General features: G+C 51.1%; 10 protein-coding genes across 10 annotated transcripts; 4 read left to right on the top strand and 6 right to left on the bottom strand.

The window, feature by feature from the left end:
- Positions 1–382: 382 nt before the first annotated feature.
- Positions 383–946, top strand: N7468_001298 (uncharacterized protein; the record flags this gene model as incomplete). The annotated part of the gene is made up of 1 exon (XM_058470595.1): positions 383–946. The coding sequence occupies one exon, from the start codon at positions 383–385 to the stop codon at positions 944–946; it is 564 nt and encodes a 187-aa protein (XP_058333736.1).
- An 837-nt stretch (positions 947–1,783) lies between these two features.
- N7468_001297 (uncharacterized protein) lies at positions 1,784–1,993 on the bottom strand (the record flags this gene model as incomplete). The annotated part of the gene is made up of 1 exon (XM_058470594.1): positions 1,784–1,993. The coding sequence occupies one exon, from the start codon at positions 1,991–1,993 to the stop codon at positions 1,784–1,786; it is 210 nt and encodes a 69-aa protein (XP_058333735.1).
- A 337-nt stretch (positions 1,994–2,330) lies between these two features.
- N7468_001296 (uncharacterized protein) lies at positions 2,331–2,570 on the bottom strand (the record flags this gene model as incomplete). Its single annotated transcript, XM_058470593.1, has 1 exon — positions 2,331–2,570. One exon carries the CDS (start codon positions 2,568–2,570, stop codon positions 2,331–2,333), a length of 240 nt encoding a protein of 79 aa, XP_058333734.1.
- A 310-nt stretch (positions 2,571–2,880) lies between these two features.
- Positions 2,881–4,875, top strand: N7468_001295 (uncharacterized protein; the record flags this gene model as incomplete). Its single annotated transcript, XM_058470592.1, has 1 exon — positions 2,881–4,875. The coding sequence occupies one exon, from the start codon at positions 2,881–2,883 to the stop codon at positions 4,873–4,875; it is 1,995 nt and encodes a 664-aa protein (XP_058333733.1).
- Positions 4,876–5,645: 770 nt separating this feature from the next.
- Positions 5,646–6,889, bottom strand: N7468_001294 (aromatic ring-hydroxylating oxygenase subunit alpha; the record flags this gene model as incomplete). Its single annotated transcript, XM_058470591.1, has 3 exons — positions 5,646–5,759; positions 5,810–6,035; positions 6,090–6,889. The coding sequence occupies 3 exons, from the start codon at positions 6,887–6,889 to the stop codon at positions 5,646–5,648; spliced, it is 1,140 nt and encodes a 379-aa protein (XP_058333732.1).
- Positions 6,890–7,234: 345 nt separating this feature from the next.
- On the bottom strand, positions 7,235–8,820 carry N7468_001293 (uncharacterized protein; the record flags this gene model as incomplete). Its single annotated transcript, XM_058470590.1, has 5 exons — positions 7,235–7,291; positions 7,341–7,668; positions 7,722–7,874; positions 7,931–8,069; positions 8,115–8,820. 5 exons carry the CDS (start codon positions 8,818–8,820, stop codon positions 7,235–7,237), a joined length of 1,383 nt encoding a protein of 460 aa, XP_058333731.1.
- A 250-nt stretch (positions 8,821–9,070) lies between these two features.
- N7468_001292 (uncharacterized protein) lies at positions 9,071–12,207 on the top strand (the record flags this gene model as incomplete). The annotated part of the gene is made up of 9 exons (XM_058470589.1): positions 9,071–9,079; positions 9,118–9,299; positions 9,351–9,819; positions 9,881–10,035; positions 10,184–10,273; positions 10,324–10,498; positions 10,548–10,914; positions 10,967–11,277; positions 11,326–12,207. 9 exons carry the CDS (start codon positions 9,071–9,073, stop codon positions 12,205–12,207), a joined length of 2,640 nt encoding a protein of 879 aa, XP_058333730.1.
- A 483-nt stretch (positions 12,208–12,690) lies between these two features.
- On the top strand, positions 12,691–13,955 carry N7468_001291 (alkene reductase; the record flags this gene model as incomplete). The annotated part of the gene is made up of 3 exons (XM_058470588.1): positions 12,691–12,909; positions 12,962–13,292; positions 13,348–13,955. The coding sequence occupies 3 exons, from the start codon at positions 12,691–12,693 to the stop codon at positions 13,953–13,955; spliced, it is 1,158 nt and encodes a 385-aa protein (XP_058333729.1).
- A 206-nt stretch (positions 13,956–14,161) lies between these two features.
- Positions 14,162–16,691, bottom strand: N7468_001290 (uncharacterized protein; the record flags this gene model as incomplete). The annotated part of the gene is made up of 2 exons (XM_058470587.1): positions 14,162–16,473; positions 16,541–16,691. The coding sequence occupies 2 exons, from the start codon at positions 16,689–16,691 to the stop codon at positions 14,162–14,164; spliced, it is 2,463 nt and encodes an 820-aa protein (XP_058333728.1).
- A 590-nt stretch (positions 16,692–17,281) lies between these two features.
- On the bottom strand, positions 17,282–18,779 carry N7468_001289 (allantoate permease; the record flags this gene model as incomplete). Its single annotated transcript, XM_058470586.1, is given in 5 exon segments — positions 17,282–17,677; positions 17,754–18,116; positions 18,139–18,360; positions 18,378–18,525; positions 18,577–18,779. 5 exon segments carry the CDS (start codon positions 18,777–18,779, stop codon positions 17,282–17,284), a joined length of 1,332 nt encoding a protein of 443 aa, XP_058333727.1.
- Positions 18,780–19,103: the final 324 nt, after the last annotated feature.

Below are 19,103 nucleotides of genomic sequence, written 5' to 3'. Positions count from 1 at the left end.
TAGCTGCTCGGATCTGCTCCGGTTCTCATCGATCCTCCGGAGCACGAGCCCAGGGCCAACAGAGGCGGGAAAAAAACAACCAACGTCACTGATGAGATGGAAATTGGACACTGCAAATTAGAAATCGGGTCTCGGTAGGGGAGGAAAAGGTGAAGATTCTCCACTCGGGCACCGTGAATGGACATGCACCCAACGATGGCCATGCATAACGGAAGCGCCCGCATGTCGAAAGTTTCTCGACATCCTCCTATTATCCTGCACACCTGCTGTATGCCACACTGGATATCCCCTTCAGCATGGAGGCGTCTCGTGATCTTGTCTCGTGGCCGTTGGGCGCCCGGTGGATCCGTCTGGGAGGCCATTCCTTGGGTTGACACCCGCCATGGAGCCCGTCTTACGCATGTCAAAAAAGGCTTCCCCATCCCGCGGTCTACACAGATTACCAACAGGCCAACCGAGGGGTGGCCTGAGTAGGATTCATGCAGGCGGTCCTGCCTGCTGTTCTGCTGCTCTGCTGTTCTGCGGTTCTGCTGTTTTGCTGTTTTGCTGTTCCGCCCCTGCACCTGAGGGACTGCCGATTCGTCCAGCCTTTTGCTTGTTAGTAACCCTTGCGGTGGAGTCCGATCCGCAGAAAAAGGCCGATTTGGTCGGGCAGACCGTACGCGTGTGTCATCAGCGGCGCGGATTTCGTTTCCCTGGAACCGCTTTTCCAGAGCGATTCTCCCGCTCCCAGGTCTGCAAGTCTGGGCTCTTTGGGTCTCCATCTGCCCACATGGGGAAGATCGCCGATGGGTTCGACCTTCGCACTATTGTTTTCCATACAGGAAATCTCTTCTCCACTAGCGCGGGACCCAAGGACCAAAAATTGGCTCGTCTTACACCTGCGATCGTGGAGTCATTATCTCAAAGTTCGTGTCCTGATAACCGGTCACCAAGGGCCTATTAGCTTCCAATAGCAAGGGATTACAAGACGGAATAAAATACAATTAAATCAGAGCTCACGTCCCTATCATGTGCTTTCGACTGTTCCACAGCGCCCGTTTTTGGTCTTTCGCTCTGGATGTCCAGTGGGCAAGGGCTTTTCTCCCCGCTTTTTGCCGAGACAGTTGGTTTTCAACTTCGAGAGGGATGAACTTCGGCAAAATGGAATAGACGTGGTCTGCACGCCTGATCACCGTGTCTTCCTTTCCCTCTCAGTGCCGAGGGATTTCCGCGAGCCGAGATACTTCAAACCACTTCCTAGACCTTATACCCAATGAAGCGACCGTGGGGCCCGGGCTCTAGCCTCTGTTCCCGTCGGCTCGCGAAGGATCTTCCTTCTGGCGGTGACTAGGGGTTGTGTTTGTCTCATCCGGAATGTGGCGCACCGCGCCATTCACACCGCGCCACGCCAATCCCTACAATGCAGTGGCAAAGACTTGATTCCGAGATAAAAGCACCATTCCTGCCAACGGATCCGGATACACAGCGCCTTCCAATGTCGCCAGCACATCCTTGCTCCGAGACTTTTAAGTTTCAAACGCCAACCATAATGCACACCATCCCAATCCGCGATAGACATAGCCGAATCCCAAGTAGAAAGCCCAGCTGAAAACAAATCGCGAGAGCCCAACCCCCAAAGCCAGAGGGAGAACAGAAAAAGCGAGGGGTTAAAAAAGAAAAAGGAACGTAGTCGCCATGCCGCAGCAAATCAAATGAACCACTCATGCGAGGGCAATTCGACCCTACTCGTCTTCCCCCCAAAGTGGCGGTATGAACCCCTTCTTGCTGAGTTGGTTCCCCCTTAGCCCTCTTCGTTTTCCCGGACACGTTTCCGCAGCCGATTCGGCTCTCGCTCCAAGACACGATATCTGCGGCTCCCGCGCCCGCTCAGCAGCCGTCTGAGCGACCAGGGACTCTGGCGGCTGTCCGGGTTAGAAAGCGAGGGACTTTCGAGCGACGGGTGGAGCTTGTCGGCGTCGGAGGAAAGTCCCGTTAATGGTTGGGCAGCCATAGAGATAGGTTCCAGGCGACGATGTGATGTCTCAACCTGAGAAGTATAAAGGGTATCTTTGGCATGCACTAGGTCGTGCTGTTCGCTAGGCTCGGGGGGGGGCTGGATCTGCAGTTCGTACCCCACGGAGCATTAGGTAGGTCGGAGCTTTATGGACGTCGAGGGTTGGAGTAAAAATGGAGTGAAATCGAGCGGGGTTGGAATCGCAATGGTGGGGCGATGTTTGTTGAATCTGAGAGGGTTGGTCCGGTTTATCCGATGTTGCCGGGGGACGAGAACTGTTTCGGTGTAGACGACCAGCTCGATCAATAATTGTTCAGTTGTAAGAAGCCTATTCTCATTCTGTTCGACGATCTAGCTTGAGCCTCGCTGTGCAGAGCCCTGGTTGGTTCTGCTGGTCCGGAGTCACACCGTAGTCGCCAATAGCAGGAAATCCCTCATGCAGTTTGAGATCCTCGTGCATGATTCGTCGAGTTGCCTCGTTCGCTGATGCGGGGCTTAGATATGGCAGCTCCCCCTGATGTCTGAGGCTGATAGCAAAGCGGCTCCGGTCGTAATCATTCCTCAATAACCCCATCGCCCTCACGGCGATCCTGTTGAGTAGTCGAATTTCCAGCTTGCGGTCACTTCACAAACGAAGCTGGTACTAGGGGGGTTCTTTTCACGGTCAAAGGGATGAATTTGACTCCCCTGGCGAGCATGGCGTCCACCAATGCGTTTGAGGGTTCGAATTCGGGGCTCCAAATGGGTGCGAACAACGGCTCTGTCATTAACCACTTCTACATGGGAGGTGGAGGAATGAAAGGAGAAAATACTAAGCGTCGTGAGTTCACTGAAACACTGGACTCCAAGATTAGACTCACTAACGTTTCTCAGGCGATCAATCTATGCCCCACTATATTATCCCATCCTTGAGAAGTGAACATTTCACTGGTCGTGAATCTGTTCTGGAAGAACTCCAACAGAAGCTATGTTCCCAGCCGCAAACGCAGAAAATAGCCCTATTCGGGCTTGGTGGAATTGGCAAAACCCAGGTCGCGCTGGAGCTTGCCCGCTGGGTGAAATCACAGGTACCGGACTGCTCTATCTTCTGGGCTCCCGCCCTGAGTCTCGAGAGTTTTGAGCAAGCCTGTTGGCAAATCGCGAAAGCATTTCAAATCCATCAGAATTCAGACAATGAAAGTGTGATGGAATCGGTACAGCGACTACTCGGCTCTGATAAAGCTGGAAAGTGGCTTTTCATTGTCGATAACGTGGATGACCTGGATTTGCTGTTCGACGAGCTTTATCAGTATTTCCCTTCTAGCGAGAAAGGCATTACGTTGCTCACCACTCGTTCTCGCGAGGTGGCGGTATCTTTTGCAAAAAAGGATATTGTTGAGCTTCGAAAAATGACAATCGAGGAAGGCATCGCTTTTCTTAGCAAGATTGTTCAAGCAGAGTCACTACGTGACCAGGAATCTACCACAAAACTACTTGAAGAGCTAGACTTGCTACCTCTAGCTATCGCACAGGCGGCGTACTATATATCACGAAATAATGCAACAACCACCCGGTACCTCGAGCTGATGCACAAAACAGAGATGGATCGGATGCGTCTGGTAAGCAGGGACTTCCGTGATAGTACCCGCTACCGCAAAATGCCAAATGCAGTGACTGCCACATGGCTAGTCTCATTCAATCAGATCAAGAACTCTGATCCCTCGGCGGCGAGTTTGTTGGAATTCATGTCATTTCTTGAACCCAAGGCAATCCCACAATCTATCCTCCCTATCCTGACTTCGGAAGAAGAGATGGAGTTTGCAGTTGGCACACTATGTAGCTATGGATTTCTGGCTAGGAGAGATCAACCGGGCATCTTCGATATGCACAGCCTGGTACAGCTATCAACACGGATATGGATAGCCGAGGCAAAGAAAACACCACAGACCATTGCGACTATAACACAACGAATGAATCGGTGTTTTCCATCCGATGAACATACTGAACGGAAGATTTGGAGGCGGTACATGCCACACGCTCTTCAAGTTCTCAGAAGAGAGGAAAACAAAGATATGAGTGAGAGATATAGCTTACTCACCAAGGTCGGAAATTGTATCCTAGCTGACGGCCGAGCGAAAGAAGCTATCAATTCTTTTCACGAGGTATACATACGGAATCAAAGCCTCTTTGATGAAGAACATCCCTCTCGACTGGCGTCTCAGCGCAACCTCGCGCGGGCATATGAATTCAACGGTCAGTTCAAACAGGCCGTGGAGCTGTTTGAGCACATAACTACAGTACATAAGAGAACTCTTGATGAAGAACATCCCTCTCGGTTAGCATCTCAGCACGAACTCGCACGGGTATATAGATCCAACGGGCAGATAAAACAGGCCGTGGCGCTAGTTAAGCACGAAGCTGCAGTGCTTAGAAGGACTCTTGATGAAGAACATCCCTCGATACTAGCATCCCAGCACGAACTTGCGCGCATATATAGATCCAATAGACAGAACCAAGAGGCTGTCAAGCTGCTGGAGCATGTGGTCGCAGTGGAAGAAAGAACGCTTGATGAAGAAGATCCCTCTCGACTAGTATCTCAGCATGAACTCGCCGTGGCATATAGATCCACCAGGCAACTAAAACAGGCAATAGAGCTCCTTGAGCATGTGGTTATGGTGTACAGCAGGATTTTTGACGAAGAGCACCCATTTCGACTGGTGTCTCAGTACGAGCTTGCACGGACGTATAGATTGAATGGGCAAGCTGAACAGGCCATCCAGCTATTTGAGCATGTGGTTGAAGTGCGCCAGGGAGCGCTTGATGAGGAACATCCAGATCGACTGGCATCTCAGCGTATGCTCCAAAACTTGAAGCTGTTTACCCAGTTCGAGAGTATATAGAAGAGCTTCCCATCTTGCTCTCCGTGCTCGATGAGGATGAGAGAGAATGTGGGAATCGGGGCTTCTGATTAGTGGAAGGTCAGCTTTCCAAATAGTTGTCGTCCGGAGTATCTCATATTTTTTCTTCCTATCGAGCTTGGTTATTTTTACAATTTGAGCACCTGCTGTTCACGGATTCGATGTCAGTAGCAGGGTCCTGCAGGTGGCACTCCGGAGCTCTGATAGCGAGCCTTTGTCAAAATATATTGCAGATCTAGGACTTATGTAGGTTATTTCAACGAACAAAACCAACTTATTTACACTTCATGCCCTTAGGAACCCTCGCAGAAAAGAAACTAGAGGCGGTCAGTAGAATGAAGACAAATGGTTTGTGATTATATGTATTATAAGAGAAGAATAGATGAGGGGCTAGCTATATAAAGTCAAAGCTATCTAGGAAGTGGAGCTTAAGAAAGGAAGAATAACTATAAGGACGCGAGACGACTGTGCAAGCTACTGTATTTAGTGCCCTATAGACGGGCTCCTTTGGTTTCAACCTTGTGCTTATAGCACGTCTCTCTTTTGATCGTAAATTTGGACTGCCAACGTCAGGTGGATCAGTCAAATAAAGGCAACAGAGGACTGTCTGGTCAAATGCACCTGCACGCAATTTACATTGTAGTACTAATTGAAGTCAGAGGTGTTACCAAGCAAGCTCCTGTTTGCTCATGCAACTCGCAGCCTCCAGCTTGGAGCAAAACTGTTCCTCTTCGACAAACCTTTGCATCATACTATGAGGCAGCCTCGGCGCAGCTGGCCAGATTTCCAGGCCCCCCCTGCTGCTCTTCTTTCGTCCGATGCTCCATAACCATTTCCCGGACCCTACTTTGGAAATAGATTGGGCCCTGTGGTTTTCAGTCAGTTATGCTTTTACCATATTCTCCAGGAGCCGCACCTTTTCCTTGCTCGGATGCAACTCTCCATTCGTGAACACACCCCCATTCAAATTCTCCTGCGTCCCAACACAAAGCTCCCTATCTTCATCCAGGACCTGGCGGTAGAAAGCATTGATATTTTCAAATTCCTCATCGGTAGCATCTCTATGCCGGTATACTTCATTTTCAACTTTACTCGTGGTAGCAGTCAACGGGATCATACGCTGGATATAGAAGAACTTGTCGCTATGCAACCGTTAGCCGCCGCAAGCAGTCCCTGAACTCGAGTCCAAAACTCACGTTACTGTAATAGAAGTCGTAGGAAAGAAGTATGTAATAGCCCGCCGAAATTGGCTATCAACCTGCTCCTTATTAAAAATATGATGCTCCATGTATCCCGCATTGGGCTCGACTCGATACCGCGGTAGATCCGACACCCCACTGATCAGCGGATGAGACGTTGCGCAGTGGTAGCATTCGTTATAATTCTCGATGAGCCCTTTCCAGTTCGCCTCCACATCCATCTCCCAGTAATGGTCGAAGGTATATTCGCCGGCAAAATCGAACTCCTGCATTCGGGGCTGCTCGTCGATTCGTTTGTACTCGTCTTCCCATTTCACGTCAGGCTCGCCTGCCTGCAGGTTGACCCAGACAAATCCGGCCTTATCGATATGGACATGGATAGGGAGGAGCCCTTGTTGGCTCTTGTCGAATTCCGGAACTGCGTCAAAGCGGGGCGCTTTCGCAAGGTTCCCCTTCAAGCCGTACGACCAGCCATGGTATTTACAGCTTAGGATAGAGCTCGACCCAGAGCGAGCCTGGACAACGGGGAATGCGCGATGTCGACATATATTATGGAATCCATTGATCTTCCCTTCGCGATCTTGGACGAGAAAGAATGACAGGTTGGCAACAGTGAACGACAGGTAGTCGCCTGGCTTAGCGAATCGGCTGGAATGGGTCAGGAGAAGCCATCTCTTGGAGAATATGGCGCGCCTTTCCAGCTGGTACATTGCTTCAGAGCGATACCACGACGAGGGTAGACCTCTTGGTGTAGTCTTATCTGGCTGCGTGGTGGACCAATTGAACATCCGCCACATAGTGATTGAATGGGATATCGGATGCGACTGGTGCTAGGCTTTGCGGTGCCTGCCGGGGCCCGACTGACGGCCTTCTGATTACAATTGATATATAACGCATTGTGCGGGGACTTCCGAAGCTCTTGGCAGTTTCAAGGATGGGGAAGTGCGGGAGTACTCTGTTGATAAGCCTGTTTCCCTTGTACTTTGGAACCGTTTACGCCACAGACAAGAATGGGGGCCCGATGAAGCCGCGCTACGATAACCGGAACCACTACTGCGATAAGCGGAGTGTTGACACTAGCAAGCAAAGCAGATCATAAATTGAATTTTTTTTTTTTCATTGTACATCTCCTTGGCGGAGCTCTACAGTCGAGACTCTATCACCTCGCTGCTTTGTGCAGCTCCCCAGCATCGGTCAACCTTAAGTCTTGTTAGTCATGGCAGATATCAATAGAGGAGGGAAGTTTACGTCTGCGATATGATCGTATCCCAGCAGCTTCGGTGCTAGACCAGGATCGCGCCAGGCTAAAGCTTCTCCTTCTGGCGTGGGAACCATCTGCATTTTACGATCTCTTTCTTCTTGCTCCGGTCCGTCGTGGAGGTGGTATAGGTACTGTTGAATGTTCCCTCGTTCAACCACCATCTTGGTTCGCTGCTTCCGACATTTCTGAAATACAGATAGAGCGTGTCGTTTGGCTGCCAGGAAGTCGGGAGAATGTTTTGTAGTGTATGGATTATCAGGGAGTCGGGACAGACATTCGCCCAGAACCGCTCCGTCTTCGAAGGCCATACCCGCTCTAAGCAGTTTAGAATAAGATGTTTTAGTGAAGAGGCCACACCGTATACTTACCCCGAAGCGAGATATGGCAAAGTAGAGTGTACTGCGTCACCCAGCATAATCCATGCTCCCGATGGATGGCTCCAGTCGAAATCGCCGAATCGGATGCACAAGCGCCACTTTTGGACTGACTCACAAAGCTTCAGTAACCTTTCGATTCTGGCTCTTTTTGTGAGAAATCGGGTATATCTTTCAGCAATGCACAGAACGTTCTCACCCACCTTGGGTCCCAGCCCTTGAACAGGGCACACATTTCCTCGACATTTCCTTTGATAGTGGTAGCGAGCGACTCTTCGGGGATATCATCTGGCACTAGGAGAACCATGTTGAAGAGATCTCCCCCGCGAAGAACATAGTTGACTGTTCCGTTAGTACAATGTATGGGAGAGTGGATTTTACGCATACCAGCATGTGCATCTGGGCCCAGCCAGTAATTCACTTGGGGCTGGTTCACGAACGGCGCAAGTTCAGGATCCTTGCGCATCTCTTCCGTAGACAGAAGCAAGCGGTATGCAAGATCTCCAGTCTTAACTGGAGGATCACTGCGCCCGAGCAACTCTTCTGTCAAGCTACCAAACACCCCGTCGGCTCCCACGACGAGATCACCGCACCATTCTCTCCCGTCAGCTGCGACAGCTGTTGCAGTTGTCTCGTCTGAGCTGACTCGCACAGTGACAATGCGCGCGCCGCACGTCATTTTGACACCCAGCTCCAAGGCCCGATCCACGAGACAGCGCTGGAGGTCTGCGCGATGGAAATCCCGGTACCATGTCCCAGGGTAGTCCTTCTCCGAGGCGGCAAAATCCAAGAACGAAATCTTGTTCCCTTTCCAGCCGTTGAAGTTGCACACACTCGGGTTCGTCATGTACGGGGTTAGGGCTTCCTCCAAGCCCCAATGCTGAAGAACCCGTGAGCTGTTCGGCAGCACCTGGATCCCCGCACCAACCTCTTTGATCTCCTTTGCCGCTTCAAGTATGTGCACTTTGTGGCCGGACAAGGCGCAGCTAATCGCGGCTCCAAGGCCTGCAAGGCCAGCGCCGACCACGAGGATCTCGAGTTGGCATGATTCGGTGCGAGTCTCGGGTTGTTTGATGTGAATACGAGGGGCCATGATGGGAGGGTAGAAGTACGGGGCCAATTCCACGGTGAGTCCTAGCGATCACATCTTGTGTCACTGTGTTGCTTGGGTATTTAATATTGGCTGCTTTGCCGGGGGCATTTCTGGCCTGGCAAAAATGGGGGTTAGCTGCATTATCTCTGCTGGGGTTCCGGTATCGATGAGCGGAAGACATAGCTGGGCAACCCCAGTCTCAGCAGGTGCAAGGAAGCTCCTTTCCCAGGTTTACAATTGAGTATACAGCATGTCAAAGGTAAAAAATTCTCTGAAGACTGTGTTCATTTCTGACAGGACAAGTTTTCGCTTCAAGGTCGAACGGCGCTAGTGACCGGCGGTGCTCGAGGATGTGGGCTAGCTTTTGCTCGAGGTCTAGCAGAAGCAGGGGCAAATGTAGCCATTTTTGACCTGATTCCACCAGAAGAAGCTTTCAAAACAATTGAAAAGGACTATGGTGTTCGAACGGCTTATTACAAGTGAGCGTACTGTCTTCGTACTAGTAGGCCTTCAATTGCTAACCGAAACAGCGTCGATGTTTCCTCTCAGGAATCCCTCCAACGCGGCTTCGAGCAATTTCAGAGAGATTTCAATAATGCGCTCGATATCTGCGTTCCGTGCGCTGGAATCAACCGCCATCTTCCGTTCCTCGAATTTACCTACAAAGACCACCACGACCTGCTATCGATCAATGTGCTCGGGGTATACTTTACTGCCCAGTTAGCAGCGAAACAAATGATCGCCAACGGAACCAAGCACGGAAGCATTGTTCTGGTCGCCAGCATGACAAGCCATATCGCTGTGCGAAGCCAGCTGTGCAGCGCATACTGCGGAACCAAGGGGGCTGTGCGATCAATGTGCCCGGCCATCGCAAAAGAGCTCGCAGAATACGTGAGTGTGCGCGTCCTTCCCATTTCCGAATCTCATCATAACGCCGAGCAGGATATCCGAGTCAATTCCATCTCCCCTGGTTACGTCCGAACTGAAATGACAGCCCCAGTACGTTTACATCCCCCCAACTCACAGTTGAGTACACGGCTAATGAACGACGGATGGGCAGTTTCCCCATCTTCTCGAGGCCTGGAAAGATGAAACAATGAACGGACGGGTGGCCGAGCCAGAAGACATGATGGGCCCATGTGTCTTCCTAGCTAGCGACGCGAGCGCGTACATGACGGGGCAAGACATTGTTGTAGATGGGGGAGCGACCCGGTGGTAGATAATCTGCAAGAGTGGGGGTTTCTCCGTCCCCGCATCTCCAACTAGAGCTGGTTTATAGTGTGCACTAGGCACAGAACATAATGAAGAGAACTTCGATTCATCCTCAATTAGACCCGAAGAGATCTCGGACCATGGCGCCTAGTGTAGATCATGAAGGATACAGCTTCAGCTGTCCAGCCGCCGTGACCACGGTAGTGGTGGTCGGTGCCGGACCGTCTGGTCTGATGCTCGCGTAGGTGAAGCCTCGTATTGCTTCCAATACAGCTATTGACGATGCCGCAGGTGCAACCTTGCGCGCTTTGGGATCGATGTGGTCGTTCTCGACAACCGACCGGATAAGACATCCACAGGCAAAGCGGATGGCATGCAGCCTAAGACCATTGAGACCTTTAAGCAGATGCGTTTAGCAGAGCCGCTGCTGAAGAAAGCAGCTCGTGTTTACGATATTTCGTTTTGGGTTTGTAGCGCCCATTGACCTCAATCTGATGAGAGCTAACAATGTGAAGCAATCAACCGCAGACAAGCCACTCCACCGAACTGGCCGCCAAACCCACTACCCCGACCATCTCGTTGGGGCATCAGATCCGTATATACTCCTAGCCCACCAAGGGATGACCGAAGAGATTCTGATCGATGATATGGAAGCCCGAGGTGTTTTCGTTACCCGCAACGCCGTTTTCTCATCATGCACCCAAGTCGTAGGCACAGGCCAGCTGGATATTACTTATGAGGATCTGTCGACGAACTCGGTGAAGAGCATCCGTGCGGACTATTTGGTTGGCTGTGATGGTGCCCGGTCGAAGGTCCGAGACTTTATCCCGGATGCAGAGCTGGAAGGAGAAATGACCAACGCATCCTGGGGCGTACTAGATGGTGCGATCAAAGATCCTATTGGCATCGAAGTTGTGCTAATCATTGAGAAAAGGCGTCATCGAGACCGACTTTCCGGACCTCTGGAGTAAAGTGGCGGTTCGCTCCCATAAGGCCGGCTCTATTCTGTGGATCCCTCGAGAACGGAATATGACACGTCTATACGTTGAGCTTAGCGCAACAGACGGCGAACGAGTGGATCGAGCAAAGGCGACCACCGAATATGTCATACAGCGTGCGAGAGAGGCAATGCATCCCTTTAGCCTCACTTGGAAGAGCATTGAATGGTTTGGTAACTACGTTGTCGGACAACGGGTTGCGAAGCACTTTATGGATCCTGAAAAGCGCATCTTCATTGCCGGCGATGTGAGTGGGTTCAATCCTCTTCCTACAAACCCGCTCTGACATACCTAGGCTGGACATTGCCACTCCGCACTAGCTGCCCAAGGCGCCAACACGAGTATGCATGATAGCTTCAATCTCGCATGGAAACTCAATCTTGTGATCCGTGGCCTTGCTAAGCCTTCTTTGCTATCCACGTATGAAGAAGAACGGCGCAAGATTGCTAATGACCTGATTGATTTCGATGTCGAGCACTGTAAAGCTTTTGAACAGGGAGAATCCGCATTAGCGAGAAACTTCGACGAGAACATCCGATTTATCTCAGGCGTGGGTGCTGAATACTCTTCGGGATTGTTAAGTCGTACCAAAGGCATTGCCGATACGCCCTTTCGACCTGGGTCATTGCAGCTCCCGGGCAAAGTTACAAGATATGTCGATGCTAATCCCGTGGACATTCAGATTGATATTCCGCTGTTGAGCCAATTCCGTGTCTACTTCTTTTGCCCAGATGCCCGAAAATCATTGCAGTTCCTGCATACTCTCTGTGAGGGTCTGTCAAGCCAGACTGGACTCGGAAAAGCCCTTGCTGGGGCCAATCAGTCGTACGCTAAGAAACCTCGACGCTTGGCGCCGGTGGATGAGTTCATTTTGCCCCAGAGGTACACTGCGCTGTCCGAAGCCTTCACTTATGCGATGGTTACTCGTTCTCCCAGATCGGCCTTTGAAATTGCAGACTTACCACAAGTGCTTCAAGACAGCCGATGGACATTGTACCTGGATGACGTAAACAGTCCTTCTATCACAGACAGTTGGTTCGGACAATTGGATGGAAAGAAGGTTGGGATTGTGATTGTTCGTCCAGATGGTTATTGCGGAGCGATTGATACTTGGGAATTAGACAGCGCAGAGCAAGCAGGGCGCTGGGTAGAAGACTACTTTTCATTTATGCTATGAGCGCCATCCATAGAAAATCCTTTTTTACTACGTTTCTTCTAAACCGGAATTCATAGTGTAGAAATCATCACAGGCCTGAAATTCTCGGTGGCAGCATTGCTCAATTCGCAACGCTTTCGGCTCCACAGCTAAAGGCAGTGCCACCACTGCAGGAGAATGAACTAGTCCAGAACCTCGTCGTTCTACCTCACTCTACCTCGCATTACCGTAGCTTGGATACTGAAAGTGGGGGCTTTACGGACTCAATCCACTGGTATGCTATGTATGGTGGGGGTGGGAGCTCCAACGTGCATCCCGCCACTATCCCACTCTAGTATCTCAATAATGGGAGTTCTGGGTCTCTTACCGAGTATTAAATAGCACTGACGAAATTGGCTAGTCGAGGACTGAGCATTGTCTACAATTAGTATTGTGGCTTTTGGACTTATACTATTCCTCTACCACTCCGTTTCTCATCCTAATTCCTGCCTATAGCGACCAAACATGGGCTCCGTTGACACCGTTGGACCTCTCTTCCAGCCCATCAGCTTTGGCGCGCTTTCTCTCAAGCACCGGATTGTACAAGCACCATGTACTCGCATGCGTTCCTCAAAAGAGTCTGAAGGTGTTTTTGTCCCCAATGACCTGAATGTGGAATACTATTCCCAGAGGGCGTCCGACGGAGGTCTGATGATCAGTGAGGCGACCCCAATTAGCCGACTTGTGAGTCCGCGTAGCTGTCCTCTCATTTTGAACGACTGGGCTAACAGCTCAGGCGGCTGGGTACCCAGGAGTACCGGGCATATTCACCGCGTCCCAGATCGCAGGCTGGAAAAAGGTCACCGATGCCGTGCATGCCAAAGGTGGTTTGATCGTTTGCCAACTGTGGCACGTTGGTCGAGCTACTATTCCATCCTTCCTGGAAGGAAACCAACCTGTCAGCTCGAGTGATATCCCCATCAGCGGAAATGCCTTGGATGGTAACCCGTATGCTTCGACGCCTCCGAGGCCCATAAGCGTGGACGAGATTCAAGAGCTCGTGAAAGAGTACGGCGCAGCAGCTAAACGGTCGATCGAGGCCGGTTTCGATGGGGTGGAAATCCACGGTAAGACCAATGGGGTGTCCGGAGAAATATGATTAACTGGCTAATGTACGACCAGGCGCGAATGGCTATCTTCTCGACCAGTTCCTCCACGACAATGTCAACACGCGCACAGATGAGTACGGCGGCTCGATCGAGAAGCGCTCCCGTATTATCCTTGAGGTGATCAAGGAGGTCACTTTGGCCATCGGTGCCGAGCGCGTAGGCATTCGCCTGTCGCCATACAACTACTTTCAAGATACGCGCGATTCCAGCCCCAACGCACACTGGCTCTGGCTCTGCTCGCAGATCGCTAGTCTACCTTCCGAGTCCAAGCCAGCCTACGTCCACATGGTCGAGCCACGCTTCGACGAGGTGTTGGATGAAAGTGCGAAGATCAAATCATTGCCCTCAGAAAAGCCGTCGTTGGATGTGTTCCGACCGGTTCTGAAGGAGGGCGGAATCGCATTCTTGGTGAATGGAGCCTTCAATGCTGAGAACGTGGGACCGAAGATTCTCAATGACGGAGGGGATGCGGTGGCTTTCGGTCGATACTTCATCTCCAATCCTGATTTGCCGCGTCGCTTGAAAGAGGGACTCCCATTGACTCCGTATGATCGCTCCACCTTCTACGGGGCGGAACCCCCACAGAAGGGATACACTGACTATCCTTCCTACGAAAAGTAGATGGTCTGATGGTTTGTCGTCTACTTTCTATTAGTCGCTAGAACCTCAAACTTAAGGTGGTGGTTCCTGGGATTTAGCCACGATTTATTCGGATGATACGTTCGGACTTGAGTATATATTCTTGAGCGGTCTGGCAGTGGAAAGAGCATTACGTATTTCGATTTAACACTATTCAGAGACATACTCGAAGAAAAACAGATATACATTCAAGATAAAGCCACTAGAACCTTCATTGCGTCGTGTACCACCGCCCAGCGTACCGTGGCTAGTTGCTGTGCCATGGCGGCTGTAAGGGGTTTCGGATCGAACTTTCCCGACAGCGCCGCGAGCTCTGATTCACTAGGACAATTGGTCATTGTTACAATCAAGGAAGAGAGGTCCGTCGTCATGCGTTGGTCGGATGAAGACAAATCCATTCCCCGGTGGAAGACCCAACAGGTCAGTGTTGCCAGGTACAAACACCAAGGGAAGTGGAAAGCATCTGTCTGGTCCCAGTCATGAAGGCTGAGTACAGCATCTTGTAGCAAGGCCGCGGAGTGCCGCGTGGCAGCCAGTGATGACCCAGAGCTTCCATGAAGCCACTGCAGAATGGTATTATGAGACCGCGATTGATCCGCTGGCGTGACACCACGTCCAAGGATTTGGCTCGCACCTGCCACAATCTGCAGATCCAGAACCTCAACATTCAAGGCCAAACAACCCGCATGATATAGTGCATACGCGGCCATTTTGAGCCCTGTGAAGCGTCGTTGATCCGCCGTCTGAGCAAGTTTCATGGCGAGGCAATCCGCATCGAAATCAACTTTCCAGAGATCATACGAGCGAAGCATACGCGGAGTCCATGCTCCAACCTTGTCTGGGGTCTCCGATCGAAGCGTTGTCTGGTCCCGGCGCTTCAAGTCTGCCGAAACAGACATCAGCCCGTGGAGAACGACAGCGCGGGCGAAGACGTTCAGGTCGCGTGGACGAGACAGTGACTGGGGTGTTATGTACCCCTTCAGCACAGGAAGAAACCGCCGGCTGGTCTCGCGGGTTGCTAGACGCGCCCATTCCCGCGCAGACGAGGCCTCCCATGCGGCAGCGCTACACGGTAAGCAGGATCTGATCTCGAAGGCAGACATGCATAGGGACTGTGAGAAAAGGACGGCGTGCTGCGTATCCCACATAAAGCAAAGCATAGCCAGCCGCTTTCTTTGCTCAAGGTCCATGGCTTGTCGCCAACCTTGCTCTAGGTTTTCCGATTGAGCCAAATGAGAGGCGTCTTGGATGTTGCAACAGTTGCTGCGTCGAATGAGCTTGATAAGTACACAATGGAAGAGCTGAGCTTTTTCGCGCTGCTTGGGGCCTGCTCTCATCTTGCCAAAGCAGTCTATGAGCAACATTGTCTGTAAAACCCAGAGATCCGGTTGGGTTGAGAAGTCAGGGTGGCCCAGAAGTTGGATTCGAAGCTTGTCATGAACTCCGACCGCGAGTTGATGAGCTTGGCGGGTACTATACGTAGCGCCCATAAAGAGAATGGAGGCGAGGAAAATAGGGTCAACGGTGCTTGGATTGAATGTCGGCTGATGAACCAATGGGTACGTTGCATTGAACCGAGTGAAGAAGAGATCGCAGTAGTCTTGTAAAGCATTCAATGTGAGCAGTGGCGAGCTCAACGCCATCGGCTGCCCATCGATCCCTAGAGGATGAGTCTGGGCCACAATGGACAGAATACCGGCGCGTGCTTCTTCACTCAGGCGTGGCAAGAGCGGGGGCGGGTCAGCTCCCAAGTAAGAGGATCCAGACATCCATTCCATCTCCACGAGATCAGTGGATGGCAAGCTAGCTTGAGGGGTATGAAAAGGACCCCCGGTAGGTGGAACGCTTAATATTGGCGAAGGTTCACTGTACTTGCCGATGGCTGGATTATTGGCGGGCTCCAATCCATCAGCAAAGGGTACTGTGTCGAATCCGAGAGGGAAATCGAAATGGTGGAAAGCGTCATCGAGAGAGGCGACATCGAACAACCAATTGTAATTACAGGTTGCCGCAAAGGGTAGATTGAAGTCGGTCGCTACACAGGTCAGATGGCTTTTCGGAGCAATTCCACGGACAAACTTCATACCGGTATCCATGCCAAAGAAATCCCCCATCTCGCCCGGTCCAACGTTATATGACCCGTCTGCTGCATCAAATTGGCCAGGAACCGGCTCTACATAAGGCTCAAATGGGCCTCCTGTCATCATTGGTGCAATAAACGGATCATTCTCATCAATGGAAATCGAGGTCGGGTCGGTCCCGGAGCCGGGAGGAGACGGGGGAGCATGGTGAATCAAGTTCTCAGGTTCTTCAATCAGACCCTGATCAGAACTCGCGATCGATGTCGATGTCCTCGCGGCCGATCGAGTCTCTCGCTGCGATGGCCGTACCACAATTGAGCCGTCGCCAGCTCGTCGGGTGCGCTTGCGCGTCTTCAAGAGGCCCATCCCCGGTCCTCCTGCCTCTTCATCCCGTTTCTCATGGCGAAGTATGTGGCGCTCTAGATTAATTAGAAACATTCCGTTCCTCTCACGATTGGATCGGGAAAATGCCATCAATCCGCTTACCGAGTAAGTCTGGCCGCTGAAAATGTACAGAACAGCGCTCGCATGTAAAACCATGGCGCGGCTGTTCATGGTTCAGTGCATGTCGGCGCAGATGTTCAGCACGGGTAAAGCTTTTACTACAGCCTGGATACTGGCACACATGGGACTTCATTTTTTGGCTCATACATATTAAAGAGGATCAACTCCAGTATTCATCGAAGATCGAGTGATAGATGGGGTAATAAGCCAGGCGCCAATGGAGTAACGGCCGATATCACTGATAACGATTGCGGGGACTATTAAATAATTGGCCCTTGTCGCTGATAGCCCCGATACATGTCGCATGAGGACGAGCCAATGGGAAAATCATTTTACAGCGGAAACTTGGAGAATCGGGGTCAATACTCGCTGGGAAGAGCTCCGGACTCCAAGCACCCTGCAATTGTGTATGCACGTCCAAGGGTGCGTTTGACATGATGATGTGGATTCCTGCGCTGGATTTACTAATTTTATTTAGTTGTTAGAGGAAGTATCTCCAGTCAGGACTACTCTGTCTGTCTTTGAACTGGCTGGTATCGACCTGGTGCTCTCGCAGCCTCAGTCCCTGCGCTCTATCACGACGGTGATTTTCCATCCGCATCCACGACCCTAATCCCGCTACGAAAATAATGCAGACGACATTGCAGCAGCATGTCGCAACCAGCGTTGGGATGTACCTAGTGGCAATTAGACAAGCGTTGAACGTGAGACTTCTTGTGGCACTTACTTGGGTGCATATTGAGTTCGGAAAGTGGCTGCGCTCAAGATACCAGCCAAGTTACCCAATCCAACAAAAAGCCCAGAATTAGCCGCTCTGGCATTTTCATGGACTTCGTTGTTGTTGTGCCAGGCATGAACAAGACAAGAAGGAATATATGATCCTGCGGCCATCAAGAAACAGGCAAAATAGGCGATGGCCTTGTGATCCAGAACGTCTATGGCGGCGAGTATAACCATCCCGACCAAAGAAATCGTCAACGAAAAAATGATGTGGAAGGTCCTCTCGCGACAGAAATCGGACGACTTGGCAACACAGAGTAGCACCAAGGCGCCGACAAGGTTTGGTGCGACTGTCCACAAGTTGGTCTTCACAGTAGAGAAACCCAGGCGCCCAACAATCTGTGCAAGTTCTGGTCAGAAAATCCTTGTGTAGGAAGATACCACGCCAGATACCACGCCAGACGGAATAACGTACCAATGGGAAAAAGTTCATCGATGTCGCATATGCAACAGGGTAGGTAAAAGTGATGACGCACCACACGGGAAACTGCCAATTGTTCCAAGACCGAAAGCATTCTTTCAGGTTGAACCCTGTATCGACCTCGGATGAAGAATCGCGAAGCATCCGGGCTTTCGCTGCCTCCTTTTCCCTGTCGTTCAGGAACCAAGCGCTCTGGGCAGTGTGGGGCAATATGAAGAAGCCAACAATGCCAACGATGAATGTCATACCGCCTTCAATAATGAACAGCCATTGCCACCCCTTCACTGTCGAGCTATCTATTTGGAATACACCAAACGAGACGAGCCCACTAAACGCCGACGCGAGGACTGCAAATGACTGCATGATGGCGAGCCGAAACCCAATCTCCCCCGCGTGTATAGAAGGTCGTCATATAGAATGTTGCGCCCGCAAAAAACCCGGCTTCGAAAGCTCCTAGTATAATCCGGATGGAGAGAAGAGAGCCGAAGCTCTTGGCTGCGCATTGGCAGAGAGCAAGAATGCCCCAGACCACCGACACTGTGACTTCTTCATCAGCACTTTGGGGAAACGGTTTTAAGATCTTTGGTGTGAGGCGAACTGACTCGACGAGAGCATCACTCGACCAGAATAGCGTCTGATGAGAAGGTTCCATGGTAGATCGCATAGGCCGAAAGGGATGTAAAATAGTAAAATCAGCAGCGAGTAGTCATTCCCCTTGAAGTTCAAGTCGTCATCTAGGCCGTCTGTCTTCGCATTTGCCAAGTTGCTCTGCGCGCGTTAGTTCGGAAACCCCGAGTCACAATCGCCAGAGACCTACTCTATCCATGCAATCGAAGAAATACATCTGAGTTCGTCAGTAATAAGATTCATCTGGTCACCGAGATAATCTCTTCTCACCAAACAAAGTACGGGCAAAACCCAAAGGTCGACTTTCGCACGGTACGACCTTTCGGCCTCCTCATCGACATAGACAACACTCTCCCCCATGTCTACCGTAGCTGGGGACTTTTCGTTGGTCATTTCAGCTTCAAGTCAGAGTATTATATTGAGTCAGACGTTGTACTACTGGGGCTCGGTTTTTCGCGAATTACTGCCGATTCCACTATTTTTATAAACCCCTGCATACCATACGAAATAACCTGCTTTCACCTCTCTCCTCCTATGAACTGCCTCTGGTTTCTCTGGCTAGAAGTATCTTTACCTCTTTTGTCTCCAGTACCTATCAGCTGTCATCGAGATAAGAGCCCCTTGGCTCCAGCCCCGCCGGTCTTCCCCGCAGCTCGTCTTATCAGCGCGACAGGTGGAGTCGACTATCAACCCCCATCTTCGACCCGACCCCCACCC

Source organism: Penicillium chermesinum, assembly GCF_028974085.1.
Source record: "Penicillium chermesinum strain IBT 19713 chromosome Unknown utg000002l:1.0-5270490.0:1.0-5274688.0, whole genome shotgun sequence".
In the NCBI taxonomy this organism is placed as follows: Eukaryota; Fungi; Ascomycota; class Eurotiomycetes; order Eurotiales; family Aspergillaceae; genus Penicillium; species Penicillium chermesinum.
Note: the sequence above shows the minus strand (reverse complement) of the source record. Positions and strands in the feature narration are given on the sequence as shown.